This window comes from Pristiophorus japonicus, chromosome 6 (genome assembly GCF_044704955.1).
Source record: "Pristiophorus japonicus isolate sPriJap1 chromosome 6, sPriJap1.hap1, whole genome shotgun sequence".
In the NCBI taxonomy this organism is placed as follows: domain Eukaryota; kingdom Metazoa; phylum Chordata; class Chondrichthyes; family Pristiophoridae; genus Pristiophorus; species Pristiophorus japonicus.
The window spans coordinates 215,564,774-215,589,996 of record NC_091982.1 but is presented as its reverse complement, the minus strand read 5'-3'; the positions used below and the strand labels follow the sequence as shown (position 1 = coordinate 215,589,996).

The following is a 25,223-nucleotide window of genomic DNA, read 5'->3' as shown; positions in this document are numbered from 1 at the left end:
GGTGTACCGATGGATGTGGTGTATTTAGATTTCCAAAAGGTATTCGATAAGGTGCCGCACAAAAGGTTACTGCAGAAGATAAAGGTACGTGGAATCAGAGGAAATGTATTAGCATGGATAGAGAATTGGCTAGCTAACAGAGTTGGGTTGGAAATTGGTGGTTAGTGGTGTGCCACAGGGATTGGTGCTGGGACCACAACTGTTTACAATATACATAGATGACCTGGAAGAGGGGACAGAGTGTAGTGTAACAAAATTTGCTGATGACACAAAGATTAGTGGGAAAGCAGGTTGTGTAGAGGACACAGAGAGGCTGCAAAGAGATTTAGATAGGTTAAGCGACTGGGCTAACGTTTGGCAGATGGAATACAATGTCGGAAAATGTGAGGTCATCCACCTTGGGGGAAAAAAAAAAAAACAGTAAAAGGGAATATTATTTGAATGGGGAGAAATTACAACATGCTGCGTTGCAGAGAGACCTAGGGGTCCTTTTGCATGAATCCCAAAAAGTTAGTTTGCAGGTGCAGCAGGTAATCAGGAAGGCAAATGGAATGTTGGCCTTCATTGCGAGAGGGATGGAGTACAAAAGCAGAGAGGTCCTGCTGCAACTGTACAGGGTATTGGTGGAGTACTGCGTGCAATTTTGGTCACCTTTCTTAAGGAAGGATATACTAGCTTTGGAGGGGGTACAGAGAATATTCACTAGGCTGATTCCGGAGATGAGGGGGTTACCTTATGATGATAGATTGAGTAGACTGGGTCTTTACTCGTTGGAGTTCAGAAGGATGAGGGGTGATCTTACAGAAACATTTAAAATAATGAAAGGGATAGACAAGATAGAGGCAGAGAGGTTGTTTCCACTGGTCGGGGAGGCTAGAACTAGGGGGCACAGCCTCAAAAAGGGGGAGCCAATTTAAAACCGAGTTGAGAAGGAATTTCTTCTCCCAGAGGGTTGTGAATCTGTGGAATTCTCTGCCCAAGGAAGCAGTTGAGGCTAGCTCATTGAATGTATTCAAATCACAGATAGATAGATTTTTAACCGATAAGGGAATTAAGGGTTACGGGGAGTGGGCGGGTAAGTGGAGCTGAGTCCACGGCCAGATCAGCCATGATCTTGTTGAATGGTGGAGCAGGCTTGAGGGGCTAGATGGCCTACTCCTGTTCTAAATTCTTATGTTCTTATGTTCAAGCTCCCACAAATAGCAATGTGATAATGACCTGTTAATCTGTTTTTGTTATGTTGATTGTGGGACACCGGGGATAACTCCCCTGCTCTTCTTCAAAATAGTGCCATGGGATCTTTTATGTCCACGTAAGAGAGCAGACGGGGCCTCGGTTTAAAGTCTCATCCGAAAGACAGCAGTTCCGACAGTGCAGCACTGCACTGAAGTGTCAGCCTAGATTTATGTGCTCACGTTTCTGGAGTGGGATTTGAACCCACATCTTTCTGACTCAGAGGCGAGTGTCTGCCCACTGAATCGCAGCGGATACTGGGTGAAATATTGCCAGAATCTGCAGGAAACTTTAAATGAAACCTGCAAACTTGCTGCATGATATTGCATCCATATTATCAATAAAGATCCCTTAAATATACATGTTCCAGAATATAAATTGTAAATATTAAACACAATTAGAGTAGATGTATGAAACTTTTACTAAGCATCAACATTTTAGAGAGAACTAATTTCCACTAATGACTGAAATGTAGAATCTCATTACTTTACAATCAATTTCACAGATGATACTAAATTGTGGGAGTAGGCGGGGGGTGGGGTCGAGATAACTGAATCAGAGGAAACAGCTGGAGACAATACATAAATGGGCAGAGCAGCAGCGAATTAAATTTAATACAGAGAAGTGTGAAGGAAAAATGGTTAGTATGGGCTGGATTTTAATTGGGAACGCAGGGTTGGAGCACGGGGCTTCAAAGCAGTCAAGAAACCCGACAGAGTGGGATAAATTGCTGCAGAAATATCAATATCACAGTGAACCAGCTCTCCTGCAACCTGGCCTTTTGGGGGTCATGTCTGCCAAGAAGAATTCTGATTTCCCTGAAGCCAATCTCAGACTTTTATACACTTGATTTTATGCTGGAATATCAGCCATACCCAGGTGGCAGTGTTTGCGGCACATTTCCTTGCGGCCAAAACAAACATTGAAACCTGGTAAAAAGGCTACCAGAGCCTTCCTGGAAGGAACCACCAATTTCTGAGTTCACAGCTGACAATGTTAACCCATTGCATCACAGAGACATAACCCCTTCTGTATAAACCACTCATTGAGCGACCTATAGTATCAGGGTACAGGAGCCAATATGAATCGGTCACATATTGTGAATTACTTTTTGTCTGATGCGGGCAAGTGGAGCAATTGAGATTACATTTTGTACATTCCGAATATCAATGTTGTGTCACAGCAGCCCACATTCTCTTACATTTTGCTGACTCCATGTACTGTAATCATTTGAAACTACTGGACATGTACAAAATATCGGGAACTGGGGCCAGCACAGGTGTGGAGTGAAGTATGGTGGGGAGCGTTGGTCGCTGAACACTCGGGGGCCGAGAACCAGCACAGTGATGTGGAGCGGGGAGGGGAATATCTGAGTGATCGTGGACTGGAAGCAGCAAAGGTTTGGAGGGAGGCAAGGAGCATAGGAGGGGTTGGAAACTGGACGGCTTGTGGGAGATCTCAGATTGTGCGAAGGGTTAGGCAGGGACAGTGCCTTACCTCCTAGATCCAGGAGCCCTCACCTTGCATTAGCTGGCAGGTTTCACGAGGCTTGCAAAATCTGACCAACTAAAGATAAATTCAAAATGGAGGTTAAAGCAGAGGCTTCCAGCCTCATTATCATCATTGGCAGTCCCTTGGAATCAAGGAAGACTTGCTTCCACTCCTGAAGTGAGTTCTTTGGTGGCTGAACAGTCCAATATGACAGCCACAGACTCTGTCACAGGTGGGACAGATGGTCATTGAGGGAAGGGATGGGTGGGACTGGTTTGCCGCACGCTCTTTCCGCTGCCTGCGCTTGATTTCTGCATGTTCTCGGCGTTGAGACTCGAGGTGCTCAGCGCCTCTCGGATGCACTTCCTCCACTTAGGGCGGTCTTAGGCCAGGGATTCCCAGGTGTCAGTGGTGATGTTGCACTTTATCAGGGAGGCTTTGAGAGTGTCCTTGTAGCGTTACCGCTGCCCACCTTTGGCTCGATTGCCGTGAGGAGCTCCGAATAGAGCACTTGCTTTGGGAGACTCGTGTCTGGCATGTGAACTATGTTGCCTGCCCAGCAGAGCTGATCAAGTGTGGTCAGTGTTTCAATGCTGGGGATGTTAGCCTGAATGAGGACGCTGATGTTGGTGCGCCTGTCCTCCCAGGGATTTGTAGGATCTTGCGGAGACATCGTTGGTGATATTTCTCCAGCAACTTGGTGTCTACTGTACATGGTCCACATCTGAGACATACAGGAGGGCAGGTATTACTACAGCCCTGACAACCATGAGCTTGGTGGCAGTTGAGGGCCTGGTCTTCAAATACTCTTTATCTCAGGCAGCTGAAGGCTGCACTGGCACACTGGAGGTGGCGTTGGATCTTGTCGTCGATGCCTGCTCTTGTTGATTGGAGGCTCCGGAGATATGGGAAGTGGCCCACGGTGTCCAGGGCCGTGCCGTGGATCTTGATGAGGCAGTGCTGTGCGGCGAGGACAGGCTGGTGGAGGACCTTTGTCTTACGGATGTTTAGCATAAGGCTCATGCTTTCGTGCGCCTCAGTAAATACGTCAACTATGCCCTGGAGTTCAGCCTCTGCATGTGCGCAGACGCAGGCCCTCGTCCGCGTACTGTAGCTCGACGACCAGAGGTTGCATTGGTCTTGGATCTGGCCTGGAGACGGTGCAGGTTGAACAGGTTCACACTGGTTCTGTAGTTTAGTTCCACTCCAGAGGGGAACTTGTTGACTGCGAGGTGTAGCATGGTGGCAAGAAAAATTAAGAGGGCTGGGGCGATAACGCAGCCCTTTTTGACCATGGTCTGGACGTGGATTGGGTCTGTGGTGGATCCATTGGTAAGGATCACGGCCTGCATGTCGCCGTGGAGCAGGCGGAGGATGGTGACGAACTTTTGGGGGCATCCGAAACGGAGGAGGATGTTCATAGACCCTCGCAGTTGACAGTGCCAAAGGCCTTTGTAAGGTCGAAGAAGGCCATGTATAAGGGCTAGCGCTGTTCCCTGTAGCTGTCGCGCTGCAAAAATCATGTCCATTGTGCCCCGTAAAGGACAAAATACGCACTATGACTCCGGGAGGAGCTCCTCGGCCATGGGAAGAAGACGGTTGAGGAGGACTCTAGCGACGACTTTCCCAGTGGCTGATAGTAGGGAGATTCCTCTGTAGTTGCTGCAGTCAGACTTGTCCCCTTTTTAAAAAATGGTCACGATTATTGCATCTCTGAGATCCCCCGGCATGCTCTCCTCCCTCCAAATGAGAGATGAGGTCGTGTATTCGCGCGAGCAGTGCCTCTCCGCCATACTTCAATGCCTCAGCAGGGATTCCATCCACATCCGTAGCCTTGTTGTTTTTAAGCTGTCTTATGGCTTTTTCTACCTCGTGCAGTGCTGGGGTCTCACTGAGGTGGCGGCGGGTAGCATGCTGCGGGATGGAATCGAGAATACTCGAGTCAAAGGCAGAGTCTCGACTGAGGAGATCTTCGAAGTGCTCCTTCCAGCGGGCCCTTACTGCCTCGGTGTCCTTGATGAGTGTTTCCCCATTCAACATTCAGCCTCATTATAATATTTAAATAGATGGCCTGCCTCCTGGCAGCAGATTGGCTGCCCGACCCCCATCCCACTTCCATTAAAACTGAAGGTGGGCGGATTGGAGGTGGGTTCAGGTCAGAATTCAGATCCCAAACTATCCGGGTTTTTTTTTAGGTTAAAATACCCCCCTCTATGACTATTGTCAAAATAGCTAAGAGTGTTGCTGAAAGAGATCTAGGGGTATTGATGGACCAGATGCTCAAATGTTTTCAATCAGCGCATGGCAGCAATCAACAAAGCAAATCGAATGCTGAACTATTCAGGTAAAACAGCGGAGTACAAGTCTGAGAAATTTATGCTTAAACTGTACACTGCTGCAAGCAGACCACGCTTTCAGTAATATCTTCAGTCAGGTCATAGAGACCCAAAAAAGAGATTTGTAACACAATATACAGTATTGTAAAAGTTGAATATGGAACTCTACAGTCGGACAAAAAGACATTGGGTGCCATTTTGACGAAAGCATTGGGTGACAGCAAATCGGCAGTTTGTTTTACATCTTTCCCGATTTTTATTTCCATTGAAGTCATTGACATTGGGTGCTAATTAATGGGCAACAACTGGAAAGGTATGACATCACTCCAACCTAATTAAAATGTTTATGCCAGAAAGTGAGCCAACATTACTTACAATGGAAAATTGAAATAATGCAAAAATGGGAGGGGGCACAGTGGAGCTCATCTCCGAGTCATTTCCTGCCACCCCTCACCTGAATTATATTGAAAAATTGACAGAGGGACACGAGAACTAGGCTGAATATAGAAAGTTCAGAGCGGAAGAAGGAAATAAGAGGGGCAAAGAGTACAAGAACAGATTGGCTGCGAATGTAAAAGGGAATCCAAAACTCTTCTATAGGCACATAAATTGTAAATGGGTAGTAAGAGGGGTGGGGCCGATTAGGGACCAAAATGGAGACCAACGCATGGATGCAGAGAACATGGCTGAGGTACTAAATGAGTATTTTGCATCTGTCTTTACCAAGGAAGACGATGCTGCCAAAGTCATAGTAAAAGAGGAGGTGATTGAGATACTGGATGGGATAAAAATTGATAAGGAGGAGGTACTAGAAGGGCTGGCTGTAGATAAGTCACCAGGACTGGATGGGTGCATCCTACAATGCTGAGGGAAGTAAAGGTGGAAATTGCGGAGGTACTGGCCATAATCTTCCAATCCTCCTTGGATACGGGGCTAGTGCCACAGCAAGTGATCAGGAAGGCAAATGGTATTTGGCCTTTATTGCAAAGGGGATGGAGTATAAAAGCAGGGAAGTCTTGCTACACCTATATAAGGTATTGGTGAGGCCACACCTGGAATACTGCATGCAGTTTTGGTTTCCATATTTACGAAAGGATATACTTGCTTTAGAGGCAGTTCAGAGAAGGTTCACTAGGTTGTTTCCTGAAATGAAGGGGTTGACGTATGAGGAAAGGTTGAGTAGGTTGAGCCTCTACTCATCGGAATTCAGAAGAATGAGAGGTGATTTATCAAAACATATAAGATTATGAGGGAGCTTGATAAGATGGATGCAGAGAGGATGTTTCCACTGATGGGGGAGACTGGAACGCGAGTACATGATCTTAGAATAAGGGGCCACACATTTAAAACAGAGATGACGATGAGTGCAATAAAGGTACAGTAGTTATCATGGGTGACTTCAATCTACATATAGATTGGGTTAATCAAACTGGTAGCAATACGGTGGAGGAGGATTTCCTGGAGTGTATTAGGGATGATTTTCTAGACCAATATGTCGAGGAATCAACTAGAGGGCTGGCCATCCTAGACTGGGTGAAGTGGAATGAGAAAGGACGAATTAGCAATCTTGTTGTGTGAAGCCCTTGGGGAAGAGTGACCATGATATGGTAGAATTCTTTATTAAGATGGAGAGTGACACAGTTAATTCAGAGGCTAGGGTCCTGAACTTAAGGAAAGATAACTTCAATGGTATGCGATGTGAATTGTCTAGAATAAACTGGCGAATGACGGTGGATAGACAATGGCAAACATTTAAAGATCACATGGATGGACTTCAACAATTGTACATCCCTGTCTGGAGTAAAAATAAAACTGGGAAGGTGGCTCAACAGTGGCTAACAAGGGAAATTAAGGACAATGTTAAATCCAAGGAAGAGGAATATAAATTTGCCAGAAAAAGCAGCAATCTGAGGACTGGGGGAAATTTAGAATTCAGCAGAGGAGGACAAAGGGTTTAATTAGGAGGGTGAAAATAGAGTATGAGAGGAAGCTTGCTGGCAACATAAAAACTGACTGCAAAATCTTCTATAGATATGTGAAGAGAAAAAGATAAGTGAAGACAAACTTGCAGTCAGAATCAGGCAAATTTATAATGGGGAACAAAGAAATGGCAGACCAATTGAACAAATACTTTGGTTCTGTCTTCATGAAGGAAGACACAAATAACCTTCCGGAAATACTAGGGGACCGAGGATCTAGCGAGAAGGAGGAACTAAAGGAAATCCTTATTAGTCAGGAAATTGTGTTAGGGAAATTGATGGGATTGAAGGCCGATAAATCCCCAGAGCCTAATAGTCTGCATCCCAGGAGTACTTAAGGAAGTGGCCCAAGAAATAGTGGATGCATTCGTGATCATTTTCCAACATTCTATCGACTCTGGATCAGTACCTATGGACTGGAGGGTAGCTAATGTAACACCACTTTTTAAAAAAGGGGGGAAAGAGAAAATGGGGAATTATAAGCTGGTTAGCCTGACATCAATAGTGGGGAAAATGTTGGAATCAATTATTAAAGATGTAATAGCAGCGCATTTGGAAAGCAGTGACAGGATCGGTCCAAGTCAGCATGGATATATGAAAGGGATATCATGCTTGACAAATCTTCTAGAATTTTTGAGGATGTAACTAGTAGAGTGGACAAGGGAGAACCAGTGGATGTGGTGTATTTGGACTTTCAAAAGACTTTTGACAAGGTCCCACACAAGAGATTGGTGTGTAAAATTAAAGCACATGGTATTGGGGGTAATGTATTGACGTGGGTAGAGAACTGGTTGGCAGACAGGAAGCAGAGAGTCGGTATAAACGGGTCCTTTTCAGAATGGCAGGCAGTGACTAGTGAGGTGCTGCAGGGCTCAGTGCTGGGAACCCAGCTATTTACAATATACATCAATGATTTAGATGAAGGAATTGAGTGTAATATCTCCAAGTTTGCAGATGACACTAAGCTGGGTGGCAGTGTGAGCTGTGAGGAGGATAGTAAGAGGCTGCAGGGTGACTTGGACAGGTTAGGTGAGTGGAAAAATGCATGGCAGATGCAGTATAATGTGGATAAATGTGAGGTTATCCACTTTGGGGGCAAAAACACGAAGGCAGAATATTATCTGAATGGTGGCAGATTAGGAAAAGGGGAGGTGCAACGAGATCTGGGTGTCATGGTACATCAGTCATTGAAAGTTGGCATGCAGGTACAACAGGTGGTGAAGAAGGCAAATGGCATGTTGGCCTTCATAGCTAGGGGATTTGAGTATAGGAGCAGGGAGGTCTTACTGCAGTTGTACAGGGCCTTGGTAAGGCCTCACCTGGAATATTGTGTTCAGTTTTGGTCTCCTAATCTGAGGAAGGATGTTCTTGCTATTGAGGAAGTGCAGCGAAGGTTCACCAGACTGAATCCCGGGATGGCAGGACTGACATATGAGGAGAGACTGGATCGACTGGGCCTGTATTCACTGGAGTTTAGAAGGATGAGAGGGGATCTCATAGAAACATATAAATAGCCGACAGGACTGGACAAGGAAGAATGTTCCCGATGTTGGGGAAGTCCAGAACCAGGGGACACAGTCTAAGGATAAGGGGTAAGCCATTTAGGACTGAGATGAGGAGAAACTTCTTCACTCAGAGAGCGGTTAACCTGTGGAATTCTTTACTGCAGAGAGTTGTTGATGCCAGTTCGTTAGATATATTCAAGAGGGAGTTAGATATGGCCCTTACGGCTAAAGGGATCAAGGGGTATGGAGTGAGCAGGAAAGAGGTACCGAGGTGAATGATTAGCCATGATCTTATTGAATGGTGGTGCAGGCTCGAAGGGCCAAATGGCCTACTCATGCACCTATTTTCTATGTTGCTATGGGCTCAAGTTTTGGACCCCTGCTAGAACTGCGCACATCGGAGAGGCCCGCCTAATTTGTAGAACAAAAATTGCGCCGAACACTTACCTCGCGATTCTCCTATATCTGTAGGCCCATTTCTAGCTCAGCGCGACGCAGCAGGAACTGCTAGGGCGGAGCTACAGCCCTGCACCAAAAACAGTGCCGGCAGCTGCGCGGGTGCGCAGTGGAGGCTGCGCGCGTGCGCAGTAACTCCTGGCCCTCCCAGCGCGTCCTGTCTCCGGGTGATGACCCTATCCTAGGCTGAAGGGATGTCGCCCCTATCCCTGGCCGAGTGGCCAGACACTGATTACCTCGTTGGTGGCGGGGTCCGCCCGCCCAGCAGCGGCTGCGTGCGGGCCCCGCCCGAAGTCCTCGGCGGGGCCCGGCTTCGGCGGCGGCGAGACCTACCTGCCCGGCATAGCGCTAGGTGCGGGCCCCGCCCAAAGAGTCGGGGGCAGCGGCGGTCTGGTGTCGGCTGCATGCAGGCCCTGCCTGAAATCCTCAGCGAGGCTCGTTCAGCATCTCCCCATTCAGCATCTTCTCTCCCCCCCCCGTTCATGTTCTTCCGCCCCCCCCACTCTCTCCCCCCTTCTTCTTCTCCCCCTCTCTCTTCTTCCCCCCCCTCTCTCTCTCTCTCTCTCTCCTTCTCACCCCCACCCCTCTCTCTTCTTCTCACCCCTACCCGCTCACTGTCAGAAACCCAGAGTGATACTGACAGAGGCAGAGAGAGACACACTGGGGGGGCCCTGTCCCAGCATGCTGTTGGAGGGCTCCCGGTGCTGCAGTAGGTGAGTCGAAATAATATTTTATTTATTGATTGATTTTTTATTATTTTTTATTTTTACATTTTTTGATTGATTTATCTATCATTTATTATTGATGACAGCTCTTTATTTGTAAAAGTGAAGTGTTTAATATTTGTAAACTTCCCCCCCACCCCTCATTCCATACGCCTGATTTTCTAACTGTAGGCAAGGTTTTTCTGAGCGTACAAAAATGTACACTTACTCCATTCTACGTTAGTTTGGAGTAAGTTTTCGCTGCCTAAACTTGCAAAACAGGCGTAAGTGGCCTTTGAAAAAAAAATCTGTTCTAAAATGAAACTATTGTAACTCACTAGAACTGGAGCAAACTAAATGCCGAGAATTGCAATTTCTAAGATGCTCCATTCTAAATTAGTTGCTCCAAAAAAATAGGAGCAACTCAGGCCGAAACTTGAGCCTTATGTTTCTATGTTTCTCCTCTGAGGGTTGTAAATCTGTGGAATTCGCTGCCTCAGAGAGCTGTGGAAGCTGGGACATTGAATAAATTTAAGATAGAAATAGACAGTTTCTTAAACAATAAGGGGATAAGGGGTTATGGGGAGTGGGCGGGGAAATGGAGCGGAGTTCATGATCAGATCAGCCATGATCTTATTGAATGGTGGAGCAGGCTCAAGGGGCCCTATGACCTACTCCTGTTCCTATTTCTTATGTTCTTAAGACTGGGGAATTGCAAATGTTACACCCTTGTTCTAAAAAGGGTGCAAGGATAAGCCCAGCAACTACAGGCCAGTCAGTTTAACCTCGGTAGTGGGGAAGCTTTTAGAAATGATAATCAGGGACAAAACTGTCACTTCGACAAGTATGGATTAATTAAAGAAAACCAGCACGGGTTTGTTAAAGGAAAATCGTGTTTCACTAACTTGATTGAGTTTTTTGATGAGGTAACAGAAGGTTGATGAGGGCAATACAGTTGATGTGGTGTACATAGACTTCCAAAAGGTGTTTGATAAAGTGCCAGCAAAGTTGAAGCCCATGGAATAAAAGAAACAGTGACAGCATGGATATGAAATTGGCTAAACAACAACAGGAAACAGAGAGTAGTGGTGAAAGGTTGTTTTTCAGACTGGAGGAAGGTACACAGTGATGTTCCCCAGGGGTGGGTATTTGGACCACTGCTTTTCTTAATATATATTAATGACAGACTTGGGTATACAGGGCACAATTTCAAAATTTGCAGATGACACAAAACTTGGAAATATCGTGAACATAGAGGAGGATAGTGATAGACTTCAAGACGACATAGACAAGGGAATGGGCAGACAGAAGAACGAGGAGGGGCAATATAAACTAAAGGATATAATTCTAAAAGTGGGTGCATGAACAGAGAGACCTGCGGGTATATGTGCACAGATCATTGACGGTGGCAGGGTAGATTGAGAAAGCAGTTAAAAAAGCATACGGTATCCTGGGCTTCGTAAATAAAGGTATAGAGTAAAAAAGCCAGGAAGTTATGATGAACCTGTATAGAACACTGGTTCGGCCAATTCTGGGCACCGCACTTTAGGAAGGATGTGAAAGCCTGAGAGAGGGTGCAGAAAAGATTTATAAGAATGGTTCCAGGGATAAGGGACTTCAACTACATGGATAGACTGGAGAAGCTGGGGTTTTTCTTCTTCGAGCAGAGAAGGTCGAGAGGAGATTTTATAGAGGTGTTCAAAATCATGCGGGGTCTGGACAGAGTAGAGAGAGAGAAACTGTTCACATTGGCAGAAGGGTCGAGAACCAGGGGACACAGATTTAAGATGATTGGCAGAAGAACCAAAGGCGAAATGAGGAAAAACTTTTTTTTAAACGCAGAGAGTGATTAGGATCTGGAGTGCACTGCCTGAAAGGGTGGTGTAGGCAGATTAAATTGCAGCTTTCAAAAGGGAATTGGATAAGTACCTGAAAGGAAAAAAAATTACAGGGCTACACGGAAAGGGCGGGGGAAGTGGGACTAGCTGAAGTGCTCTTGCAAAGAGCCTGCACAGGCTCGATGGGCCGAATGGACTCCTTCTGTGATTCTATAATTCTAGATTTCAGCAACAAAATCTTCATGGACTGGTTGGGCTGAATGTCTTGTTTCTGTGCTGTATATTCTGTGTAATACAGCATTTGCTGAACACCAGGCTGAATTTTCTAACAATACAATGGGATATGCTCTTTGTATCTACTTTATGATTTGGTGGATTGAAGTTTGATTTTAACATTTGAGGGTGCAGGGGGAAGCTATTTGGGCTGCTGAAAATCCTAAATCAGGATTTGTACTGGAATAGGCTGTGGTTTAATTGGTTCTTTTCTGGATTTATTGAAAGGAGAATAGTCAGGACAGAGCAAAATAAAATCCACTTTTCAACTGGTTTGACTCCACTGGCTGGAGTCATACCTAGCCCAAAGGAAGATGGTTGTGGTTGTTTGGTGGTCAATGATCTCAGCCCTAGGACATCACTGCAGGAGTTCCTCAGGGCAGTGTCCTCGGCCCAACCATCTTCAGCTGCTTCATCAATGACCTTCCCACCATCATAAAAGGTCAGAAATGGGGATGTTCGCTGATGATTGCACAATGATCAGTGCCATTCGCAACTCCTCAGATAATGGAGCAGTCCATGCCCACATGTAGCAAGATCTGGATGACATTCAAGCTTAGGCAGATAAGTGGCAAGCAATATTTGCTCCACACAATTGCCAGGCAATGACTATCACCGACAAGCAAGAGTCTAACCACCGCCCCTTGACATTCAACGGCATTACCATTGGCATATTCCCCATCAACATCCTGGGGGTGACAATTGACCAGAAATGCAACTGGACCAGTCACAAATACTGTGGCAACAAGAACGGGTCAGAGGCTGGGTATTCTGCAGCGAGTGTCTCACCTCCTGACTCCTCAAACCCTTTGCACCATCTACAAGGCACAAGTCAGGAGTGTGATGGAATACTCTCGACTTGCCTGGATGAATGCTGCTCCAACAATACTCACGAAGCTCAACACCATCCAGGACAAAGCAGCCCGCTTGATTGGCACCCCATCCACCACCTTAAAAATTCACTCCCTCTGTGTACCGTGGCTGCAGTGTGTACCATCTACAAGGTGCACTGTAGCAACTCGCCAAGGCTTCTTCTGCAGCACCAAACTCGCGATGTCTACCACCTAGAAAGACAAGGGCAGCAGGCGCATGGGAGCAACACCACCCCCAAGTCACACACAATCCTGACTTGAAGGAATATACATATTTCCATCGTTGCTTGGTCAAAATCCTGGAACTCCCTCCTAACAGCACTGTGGGAGTACTTCAACACACGGACTGCAGCGGTTCAAGGCGGCGGCTCACCACCACCTTCTCAAGTGCAATTAGGGATTGGCAATAAATGTTGGACTTGGCAGCGACGCCCACATCCCAGGAATGAATAAAAAAAAACTGAAATACTGCCACCACAGAGCAATAGATGAAATTACACAGAATGAGTTCAATAATGGAAAATTACTGAAAGGAGGAGAGGTACTGTAAGCTATTACGTTTTGGAATAGCAGTTCTAAACTAAAAGTGGCTGCTAGTAAAATGTTATAAAATTAAAACAAACCTGGAAGCTTCTTCTTGTCCTTTAAAGAATCAACAGCTCTGGGACTGATGTCTCAGATAGCTGGTGCCAACTATTGTGCAATCATCTGTTTTTTGTTATGCAGCAAAAGCCATGGTTATAATAAAATTTAATGAATAATCTATACCGTTACTAATTTGAGTAAAAGGAGTGAAAATGTTGGATAAATCTACATTATTAACAAAGATAATTCAAACCTTTTATAAATAATTTTGAGATCCCGCCATTCCACAAAGCTACACATTTTGGGTTGTCGAGTCAGCACAATCTGAATAAGTTCCCGAGTAATTTTTTTCTTCTCCTTATCAAACATTGTGGTGTACCACTTCTGGAGCCTCAACTTGCCTTGGCGGCTGAAAAGCAGCATAAAATGCATCTGTGAAAACAAATATTTATCTTTAAGAACTCAACACAGCTCCTTGGTTTGCTCCTAACCCCCATCTTGTCAGTGCGTCTCACTGGTGGTGGCAGGAGAATCTCCACATAATTAATGTGGATGAAAATACTGTGCAAAGTAGCCCAGTGTGACAAAAGCACAATTAAAAAATGGAAATAAAAAAAATAACTGTAAATGCAGGAAATCTGAAACAAAAACAGGAAACAATGGAAGCACACAGATCAGTTAGAATCTATGGAGAGAACAAATAAATTAATACTTCAGACCACAGTCCTTCATCAGAACAGAAAGATATAGGGCTAGAAATTATATAGTGCTACCTGTTCAGGGAGTGCAAAAGTAGTGCCAGGCAGAAAATATTTTTTTGATACTGGAAACTTACGCTTTAGTGCTCCAAGAGGGAAGTGGAAATCAAGCGCCATCAATTCCTTTAGAGCACTAAAAGGAGAGAGAGGGGCGGTAACGGCAGAGCACTGAACAATGTTCCGTGCAGCGCTGCGGTCTTTGGAGGCTCCTTCCCTCACTTAAAAAGGGAAGGGCCATGTTGGTGTGATTCAATCTTCATCCTATCTGTGTGGGGCCATGGGATCTGTGCATAACAGCCCCAAGCACTCTACGAGAGTGCAGGGTTGACGAATCATGGGTCCAAAAAAAAGTAAAGACGACACCAGACTTGGGGGGATTAATCAATTTTGCCCTACCTGACCACCACTACCATTAAGTAGCACCCAAGTGGCCAGCTGAGGTGACAACGCCTCCTGCAGTTGCCATTGTTGACACCTGGTGATGCTGCAGGGCGCAGGAGAGAATATTGCATCCGGGGTGCTAACGGGGCTCTGCGCACCAGATGACGTCACGATATATGGAACGCAACAGAGCGAGGCGCAAGTGTTAGCGCCAGTGCAAAACTGCCAGGGAAGTTTGCAGGTGTCGATGAATTCACTGCGCCAGGTTGGTAAACCCTCTGCGCCTCGTTACCTCCTCCTGCAAGTGCTAACTGGAGGTGCAAACCAGGCCAATTTCTCCCCAAAGTCCTAGTGCTTAGTTGTGATCTGTAATGAAACCTGCAGACAGAGGGAAAAGTTTTAACATAGGTAAGCGGGTGTGGGTGGGGCAGAGGGGGGTGGGGAAGGGAGGTTCAAACGGGGAAATATTGGAAGGGTGTCAGGAAGCTGGCTCCAACCCACTGACTTCCGGCTTTTTCCTCAGGCAGCCAACCCGCTCCCAGGAGCCAGGTTGGCACTTTAAATATGATAATGAGGCTGAAGCCTCTGTTTTAACCTGCTTTGCAGGTTTTACTGTGGCCGGCCGGGTTTCCCGAGCTTGGGAATCCCAGCAGCTGCAGCGAGGTGAGGACAGCCTTAGGGTTCAATCCTTGTGGGCCGGAAAGAGTTCAAATCCACAGCGTGCGCGGAAACCCGGATTTCCAGCTTTTCCGCGTGCTATGGGCCCGCCCCCTACTCCTGGCAAGTCAAAAAGTTAAAATTCACCCCATCGAGGCCCCAGAAATATTTATTCTCCAAATTAGGCGTTAGTTATGGCTCAGTAGCAACATGGTAACACTCTCATCTCGGGAGTCAGAAGGTTGTGGGTTCAAGTCCTAATCCGGGGACCTGAATGCAAAACCTAGGCACTGTTGGAGATGCCATCTTTCAGATGAAAGGCTAAACTGGGGCCCCATCTGGCCTCTCAGGTGGATGTAAAACAACAGACCAATATCAAGGCAGCTTTTGATTCAGGAATGAAAAAGAAGATTGTAGAGCAAAAATATGCAAATATTATGCACATGAATGAATGAGAACCTGAATATATTCAAACAGAAAAAACACAGGTTAAGAACTTACCTTAGGAAAAGACAGAGTAACTAGAGCAACACTGCTCTAATGAAAATAAGGGGCGGGTTTAACAGAACAATCAACGCATAGTACTGCTCTCACTTTCATATTCAAAATTAAATTCATTCTTAAATACTATGGGCCCAAATTTCCCCATGAGTTGCACTGTTTTTTTGTGTAACTTGATTTTTCTGGTGTATCTTTTTAGTTGCAAATATGACCATTTAATTTGCGCCAGGGTAAGTGAGTTAGTTAGGTTTTTTGTTAGGTCAGTTTTTTTCCCCCCAAAAGGGGGCGTTCTCAGCCACATAAACCATTTATGTCAATTTGGCCAGAAAAAAGTTGTACTAAACTAACTTAGGGCAGCATATGTGTTCACTTTTGTCCGCACAGAAAGACCTTACTTACAGTTAAGGAATCAGCACAAGTAACTACACTTAAAGAACCACCAAGCACCAAACAAAGCACAAAAAGTAACAAGCAATTAATTAATAAAATAGAAGGGACGCTGCACCTAAAAGCACCAAAATCAATCAGTAAATAACAAATAAAAAATAGAACTCCTACCTTAGGGAACGCAGCGGGCCGCTGATGAGGGAGCCCATTCGGCCAGAGCTAGGGACAGCGTGCTTCAGCACCTCCCACACAGCCTGCAGCACACGTTTGCTGAAACGGCCTGCGAGGAGCTACTGCACATGCGCGCAGACTCTAGCGCACATGTGCAGAGGTTCCGGCACCGTTTTCAGCGCCGGGACCTAGCTCCGCCCCCTCGCTTTCTTCTGTGCCATGCCAGCTCCACAGACGGCCCAAGAATCGGCCATGATCGCACGGATTTTTTTTGGCGCTGCTTCTGAGGTAAAATGTCGGCGGGGGGCTTGGAGATGCGCCGAAAAAACCGGAGGGCCAAATTTGAGCCCATAAAACCAGTATGTAAATTTATGCATATAACAACACTGCTACACAAGTGTTGATCATTTGAAACACAGAAGATCAGCTCAGACCATGGAAATATATTTGCTTTAGAATGTACTTCTCTCCAATAGCAACTTTAATCCTGGAAATTTACTGAAAGCACATATTTAAAAAGCAAGTTTTTTTTTTCCTATTTATGAAAATAACAAAAGTAATTTTACAGCCTTGCAGCAACATTGCTAAACCTGCTCAACCTGTTTACAGGTGGTGCACCATCCTGTGGGGATTGTTTTAAAGAGTTTTGCAATATGCAACTAGAAGTTACTTACCTAGTATCTTAAAATACACACACCAGTAACAGCAGAAAGAGCTCTAACCAAACAAGTATCCAGGTATATCAGGTGTGTACCTACTCACCCAGCCAGAGTTTTATTGATCTTGAATCATCTTTACAACCAGCATGAAATTACAATGTACCTACCATTCTGATTGTAGGTTAGAAATGTCTTTACATTCAGGAAATTGTAACTGCTTTCCCAGAATTCCTCAATGTAAACGCTCCTTCCTATTTGGTGACAACGCCTTCACAAACTATATGCAAATTTGTAACCTTTGACCTTCGGTACTCAGGGTTAAAAATGGCAACATCTGTATTTTCTTTAATATTCACTTTTCCCTATGTCCATTCCTTTTCTTTATTTGTAGTTTTCTTTCTCCACACAGCTTTATTTATTTTGTGGGTGTTGATGATGATTGCACACTTGACCAGCTCCACTGGACAGGCCACATCGTCCGCATGCCCGACACAGGACTCCCAAAGCAAGCGCTCTCTTTGGAACTCCTACAAGGCAGGCGAGCCCCATGTGGGCAGAGGAAACATTTCAAGGACACCCTCAAAGCCTCCTTGATAAAGTGCAACATTCCCATTGGCACCTGGGAATCCCTGGCCCAAGACCGCCCTAAGTGGAGGAAGAGCATCCGGGATAGCGCTAAGCTTCGAGTCTCGTTACCGAGAGCATGTGGAGGACAAGTGCAGGCAGCGGAAGGAGTGTGCGACAAACCAGACTCCCCCCCCCGCCCTTTCCTTCAATGACTGTTTGTCCCACCTGTGACAGAGATTGTAATTCCCGTATTGGACTGTACAGTCACCTGAGAACTCACTTTTGGAGTGGAAGCAAATTTTCCCTGATTTTGAGGGACTGCCAATGATGATGACAGCCTGGAATGTGATAATTAACTCCAGTGAGAACAATAACTGATTACACTTCATTCACTAACGATGTGGGACATTTTAACACGTGTAAAAGGTGACCTTTATGATATAATTAGAAATATTTTTCCTAGTCACATTACAAGCAGATCATTCAGAAAAAAGACAAACACATTTCAATTCTACAGTGTCTACAGCTCAACTCACCAGCAAACTCACTGGAACAGAGGCCAAAAGGGAATAAATTGTGACAAAGCTTTTCAAATTCAATAAATTCTGTGATTAAAATTACCAGAATTTTACACAACAAAACATACATTTATTTTGTCCTTTTTTTTTTCTGGTCTTCTATGCTCCTACATTACAACAGTGACTACACTTCAAAAGGTACTTCATTGGCTGTGAAACACTTCGGGATGTCGTGTGGTCATAAAAGGCGCTAAATAAATCTAAGTTCTTTCTTTTATCCACCAATTACAATAACCAGGACGTACAGATAAACTGCTCCAAAACCACCATCAAATACTGCTCCAACCTGACTTTTGTTGGCTTTCAATGCGTCCCTTGGCTCCTCCCTACAGCAACCCAGCTGAGATCAAGAACAAGAGCAGGCTCGAGGGGCCGAATGGCCTACTCCGGCTCCTAATTCTTATGTTAGATCAGGAATCGGTGAAATGGAAGACCAAACATGACACGGTGACACTGGAGAAAAGGAATGATTCTTCCCAGCTATTGACTTTGATCTGTATTATTCAATTTTCTTTCATCCTTTAAATGTTGGTAGTTCTTAATCACGCTCCTTATCATAGGGAAAGTAATATATATTCTTTACAATCTAGAAGGCTTCAGCTATACAAAAGAAATATACCATGGTACGAATTTCTGCCATTTTGACTTCTATACACAGACACACATCCTCTTATTAGACGAGAAGCTAAGGATAATAGGGATTAATATTGCCATTCTGATGTGCACAAATTCCCAGACGATTATAGAATATAATTTCTGATGTGAAATTCCATGAACTATTCTGTAATGACAGAATTTTTGATAGTCATGAAAGACACAGTGCACCTTCTCTATTTATGCTAACAGTATGATTAGCAATTTCACTATCAACAGGACAATAATTAACACCAACATTGTTCCAACTTCAAAAATAATGAAATATTACATTAAATATTTTAGGTGCAGAAATAGTGCAAATATCTTTAAAAATTACGTAACATTTTATGGACAAATTTTATTGCAATTTTAAGTTTCATCGACTGGCAGCAGGGGGGCGAGGGGGGGGATGTTTGATGTTTCTATGCTAGTTTCAACAGATCTGTCATGCACAAAAAGCTGTGTTGATGGAAAGCGAGAGGGAAAATGGCACCTTAAGCCTCTAAAATCCATTTATTCCCCAACAACACATGCTTTGGATCACATTACTCAATCACTTTTCAACACACTACTGAAGACTGAACACATTGTCAACATGTGATGCCGATCAAACCTCATGCATCACTTTCTACCCAAGAATTCTTGAGGACAGAAATAACCTGGACAAAGCTGAGGGAAAACTTTGTTCAAGCTGAGGGAAAAGTGTGTTATAAATATCAATTAATTTTTGTGGTCCCAAATTTTTTAAAATGTCTAAAGCTATAAAAAGGAATGAGCATGAATACTGACCACAGATTGTAAAGAATATAACAGTCATTTGTCAATGGGAGCATTGATGAATCACCTTGGCAATAGAGTTATGAGTGGCTCACAAGTTTTGCTTGGCCACTTTTACAAGTCAGTGTGAAACTAATCGGTGGACAGTTGCCTCTCTCCGCAGACTTTGTAGCACCATGTCTGATCAAATCATTGAATATTACAGTTTTCTTTCATTCTCTGTTCTGCTATGGGCAAGGACAAAGGCATTTTTAAAATGAAAGCATTATTTGACTCATTATCTAACAAATTTTATAATGTCTGAAATTTGCTGACCAGCAACAAGAAATCAGAAAGTTATTTTATTTTATCCTGTGTCTAATGTTATAAATAAAGATTAAAGTCAATGTTTTTGCCAATTCAAAAACCTGTTTTTTTTTCCTCCAGGTTTCAATTTTTGGGGTTAAAAAAGAGAAAATAGGTGGGAAAAATTGTCCCAAAAAGGGCCAGTTAAATTCAAAGAATATCACTAAAATACAATAAATCAAGGGACTTAAATAAAAGGAAGAGCCACATTATCCTCTCGGTAGTTTTTTTTTTAAAAAGTAAAAAAAAATGAAGAATCTATGGTTATTGTTGTAGCTCCTGCCACTATGATGGTGGAATAATAATAATTCTTGGGAGATTATACACAGAGGAACAGATGTGATCTTGCTTTTAGTAAACAATGTCTTGGTGTGTGACCTGAGACAGCCTTTGATTAATGACGTTCAGTTGGGTACCTGTCAGTGCTTTGCTGTCCTTACTCTATATCTAGGTAGGAATAAAAGATGGGTGTTGCCACAGTATGAAGAATATAGTCCTCCCAGCAGTACGCAAGGAAGACTCAAGTCTCCTTAAAAAGAACAAATTACACAGCCTTTATTCCTTTCCTGCCGAAAATTAGGTCCAGAGATGCACACGCATTACATCAGGGACATTAACATGGAAAATACAGCATGTAACATGCATGCTGATATCATGGATGCGATGTGTATCCACCTATGGACCTGAATTTTAGTAAGAAAATAATGGGAAATTTTAGGGGAGGGGGCCTCTAAAATCCAGGTAAAGACTGTTATTAGTGCTAATTTATCACAAAAATAAATCCAGGAATTTACTGGTGAAAAATGATGTATTAATTATAAATCATAATTTAATATTCCCACATAATGGGCTCAATTTTCCCCAAGCCCATTTTCTGGCGTATTGCCAGAGTTACGCTCATTTTTCTAGGCCGGGAATACACCAGAAATAATTTGCCAAAGTTTCTGCAATGTATAATTCGAATTTGGCGTGTCCAGTCACCTCGGGGGGGGTGGGGGGGCCTGCTGTCTGCGCCAAAAAACGAAGCCCCCCCTCCTGCACATGTGCGGGGAAAAAAAGTTATGTTTTTGACTTCGTTCCAATGGACAGTACAGCGCAGGTTCAGTACAGCTCAGGTTTGGCAATCGCCATTATTAAAGAGCCAGTTGTGTGTGCGAGAACGTTAAGTGGTGTGTGAGAGCATTGGAAAAATTGCAGCTGCAGCAATACAAGATGCAATGCAGTGCAAGGACCAAGAATTTCTTACAGGATGAAGTGGAGGCACTAGTTACTGTGATTGAGAACAGGTGGCAGGAGCTGGACACCAGCAGAAGTCACATAAAAGTTCCACCCAAAGAAATGAAGAAATACTGGAACCAAATTGCAGAAGATTGCTGTGTAATGGTGACCACCACGAGATCTGGAGGCCAGTGTAAAAAGAAGTGACAGGACCATGGTCATGCAGTTAGTGCAAGTAATATTTTCATTTATTCAATGGAATTGCAATTATAAATGTGACCATCTGTATGTCCCACCCAGCAGAAAGACACCCTCTCTAAAAAGTTGCATTTTTAACTTTGCAGAGGGAGGTGGCACATAATAAAAATGAAACTCAAAAAGGAGGAGGCCCGGCAAATCTGCACTCACTGACAACCTTGGAAGAGAGGGTCACTGCTTTGATGGGTCCTGCCTGGAAAAAAGCAATCAGTACAGCACAAGCTGGGCCCATATTCGAGGGAGAGGGCAAGTCCTGCAAATTCATCGTGGTCCTTCAAATCAACCTGCTGCCTGGCCTGCGATGTGTGAGCCTACTCATGCTACCCATCCTGCTCCCTTCTCTGCTGCTAACCATTTGACTGTTCCATTATATTTTGCAGAACTTGAGGCCAACCCTGACGATGCAGAAGATTATTCAGACACGGATGAGTCTGAAGAGGAGAACATCTTACAATCCAACCTTCCAGACCAATATGGGAGTGAAAGGGAGGGGAGGAGATGGAGTTCCCACTGTTGCACTGACTTTTGAGGAGGTGCCGCTCATGGAGGTGACAGCCCCTTCCGTGACTTGTGGTTTGAGTGTTGGTGGGACATTCCGGGGTTTCACACCTTCCGACGTTGCAGGTCCCTGTGGTGGGGTGCAGCGAGGCACACTCAGGGCCCCACCATCCCAGGCTGCGGGTCCCAGTGCTGGGGTGCAAGCCACACCCGTGGGGAGGAGGAGAAGGAGAGCTCGACCATGCTCTCCTGAGGTGCAGGATCTAACAGATGTGGTTCAGATGATGTCATTGAGTGCGGACAGCATTGACCTTACCTGATCACTCCTGGATGCCATCAGTGGGGTGAGTGATGAGGTAGCGGGACTGTTGGGAGAAGTAACAGTAATGACATGAGAAATGGGAACGCTATCTGGGACCATCAGTGAGGGAATAGTGGCCATGAGGGAGGGAATGTTGCAGGTCATTGAGACTGTGTCAGGGTGCATGAGGGACGGCATGTTGGAGTTGGCTGCTGCAATAAGGGAACGCGCCCAGACCCCGCGCCCATTGACCGAATCAACTGGAATAGTTATCGCTGAGCCCTCAGGCATCAGTAAAACGTTCACGGATGAGTTGCTGGCGCAAGGCTCGAGCAATCATTAAAGGGGCACGATGGCCCGCCCTCCTCCGTTGTTGTGCTTTGGCACTTTCATAGCGTCCTCCTCCTGCTCGTTACCTGCATCTTCCACATCATCATCAGCCACTCTCACCGCAGGTGGGTCTTCTACTACCATCAGCTGCTGCCTCATGATGGCTAAGTTATGCAGCATGCAGCACACAGCAGTGAACTGACCGACAATCTCAGGGGAGTACTGCAGTAGCCTCCGGAATAGTCCGGGCACTGGAAACGTTGTTTCAATATGCTAACGGTCCTCTCTATGATGCTGCGCATCGCAATGTGCGACATGTTATAGTCACGGTCAGCTTCTGTCTGGGTTACACGTGGGGGCATCAGGAGCCAGGTGGTGAGGCCGTAACCTTTGTCTCCCAGTAGCCAGCTCTGCCCTTCTGGCTGCTGCTGCTGAAACATGGCAGCTATAACGCTGTCACGTAGGATGAACGCATCATCCAGGGTATCTTGCATCGACTGACATGATATGCTGCATGACATCACACGAGCTGAACATCAATGGAGGGGAAGCCTTTTCTGTTCCTGTTATTCTCTGAATCCTCCAAAGGTGCTTGCAAGGCGATGTGTCTCTCTACCCCTCTCTCTCGGCTTGTTTTGTAGCCAAGCTCGTGTCCAGGCGTGGAGCCGATTCTGCCGGCCAAAGCTACGACCCTCCAGTCCTGCTTCAAGACGTTCGATGGTGGCGTGAGTGAGTTTAAAAAAAAAGAGAAAACGTCTGCAATCCAACAAATTTACACTTCTTCGTTGACAGGTTAAACAAAAAGGTTGACCTTTATTATTAATTTTGACAGTGTTCTTGACTCCCTCCAAAATCTTCGATTTAAAAACAATGGCGTCTTTCAGCACCGATTTGTAAATGTGCGCTGGTTTTCTTAATGCAGCAGAAGGTTTTTCGGTAGTGGCCAGATACGCCGACTCAAGACAAAATGTTGGCCAAACTGCAAACAATTGAAAAAACTGACGCAGACATGAGAGATCGTCACAACGTCAAAAAAAAACTGGCCTAGAAAAATCGTGACCAATTTAGTTATGCCGGCACAGAACGTGGGGGAAACTTGGAAAAAATTAAATACACAAAAAAAACGGCACGTGCCTAAAAACAACGGCACAAATGACCGGGGAAAATTGAGCCCAATGAAAAGGGAAAAGTGCAGTGGTTCAGAGTATCATTCAGCCCTCATTGGCTTGGTCAAAATAATCTTTCTAAAGCATAAATCCACAGCTGAAGTTACTATTTTAACTAAATGAATGAATTAACCATTGATCATAGGAACCAAACTGGCATTGTTGACTTCTCAGAGCAGCAACTGCAAAGAAAGAATGAAGCAGAAAATCTATGCAACAGGACCATAAATTAACTTTCGCTTATAAACATTACTAAAGAATGAAGTTCAAGACTCTGGCCTCTTACATGTAACCATGCAGTACGACAGTATTGGAATGAAAATCCACCGATAGCTATTGATGGGAATCACATTCTGTAATTCTGTCAATTTTTGGCATGAAAAATATGAGAACCAGTGGTTTTGTTTATGATTCTTATTAAAACCATTTATGATGAACTTCAGTGTGAATTTTGTATTAGTTTGAGAAACAAATGGATTGTTTCCCCAAGTCAAATTAAATGTGAGATATAATTATTTTCTACTTAGAAGATTTGGAACAATTAAAAAAAATAGAACAAATACTAAAAACTAATGTACAGCAAACCTCTTTCAGTTCTCATCTGCTAATTAAATGTTATTAGTCTTGCATTGATACGTCAGTAAAAATAGTCAAACATCAGCTGAATTGGAACTTTCTGGCAGTCAGCAATTCATGATGCCCAGAATTGAAAAGTATGCCTTTCAACAGAAATATCAGATCAGATTTAATTTTTATGATTCTGATTAAAACACTAGTGGATCTCCTGTAGTGTTGCTCATGGGTTGAGGTAAACTGACTAAGAGTCAGAAGAGAAATGTGCCATTCTAATCATGTTGACAGATCGGTGATGACATCTTGACACATTTAATTTATGTTGTCAAACGTTATGTTCATAAACAAATGGAGAGGGGTTTGGCAAACACTTCATAATGCCTTAAGTGAAAGAGCAGTCTGCCTCCTTTATCTAGAAAGTGCTAACAGCAAGTAACACAACAGCCTTACTATTAGATCGGTTACTTCAACAGAGTCGAAAGGAGCTGGCAGCAGGGAGAGGGGTAGTTAAGGGTGTGCTGGTGTATCTTAAAAAATGCATTTTGAATACTGATCATATAGTCTCACATTTACACACTAGGGGGCCAAGTTTCGGCCTGAGTTGCTCCTGTTTTTTTGGAGCAACTGGTTTAGAATGGAGTATCTTAGAAATTGCAATTCTCGGCATTTAGTTTGCTCCAGTTCTAGTCAGTTAGAAGTTTCAGTTTGGAACAGATTTTTTTTTTTCAAAAGGGGGCGTGTCCGGCCAATTACACCCGTTTTGAAAGTTTAGGCAGTGAAAACTTACTCCAAACTAACTTAGAATGGAGTAAGTGTAAATTTTTGTACGCTCAGAAAAACCTTGCCTACACTTAGAAAATCAGGCGTAGGTTACAAATCAGGCATGGAGAACAGGGGGGGGGGGAAGGGAAGTTTACAAACATTAAACACTTCAGTTTTACAAATAAAGAGCCATTATCAATAATAAATGATAAATACATCAATAAATCAACCAATAAATCAATCCAAAAAAAAAAATTAAAAATCAAGAAATAAAACATTTTCTACTCACCGACTGCAGCACCGGGAGCCCTCCAACAGCATGCTGGGACGCCCCCCCCCCCCCCCCCCGACCTCTCTCTCTGTCTGTCAGTGTCTCTCTCTCTCTCTGTCTGTCAGTGTCTATGTGTTGAGGGAGAGGAGGAGAGGGG

The 25,223-nt window shown here is 44.4% G+C and overlaps 1 protein-coding gene across 1 annotated transcript in view; it reads right to left on the bottom strand.

Annotated features, from left to right (window-relative positions):
* Positions 1-25,223, bottom strand: part of ap1s3a (adaptor related protein complex 1 subunit sigma 3a) — a 61,977-nt gene that overhangs the window by 28,637 nt on the left and 8,117 nt on the right. The window contains exon 2 of the mRNA XM_070882353.1: positions 13,526-13,704. Within this exon, the coding sequence (XP_070738454.1) occupies positions 13,526-13,704 (179 nt within the window). The remainder of the gene's footprint in view (positions 1-13,525; positions 13,705-25,223) is intronic.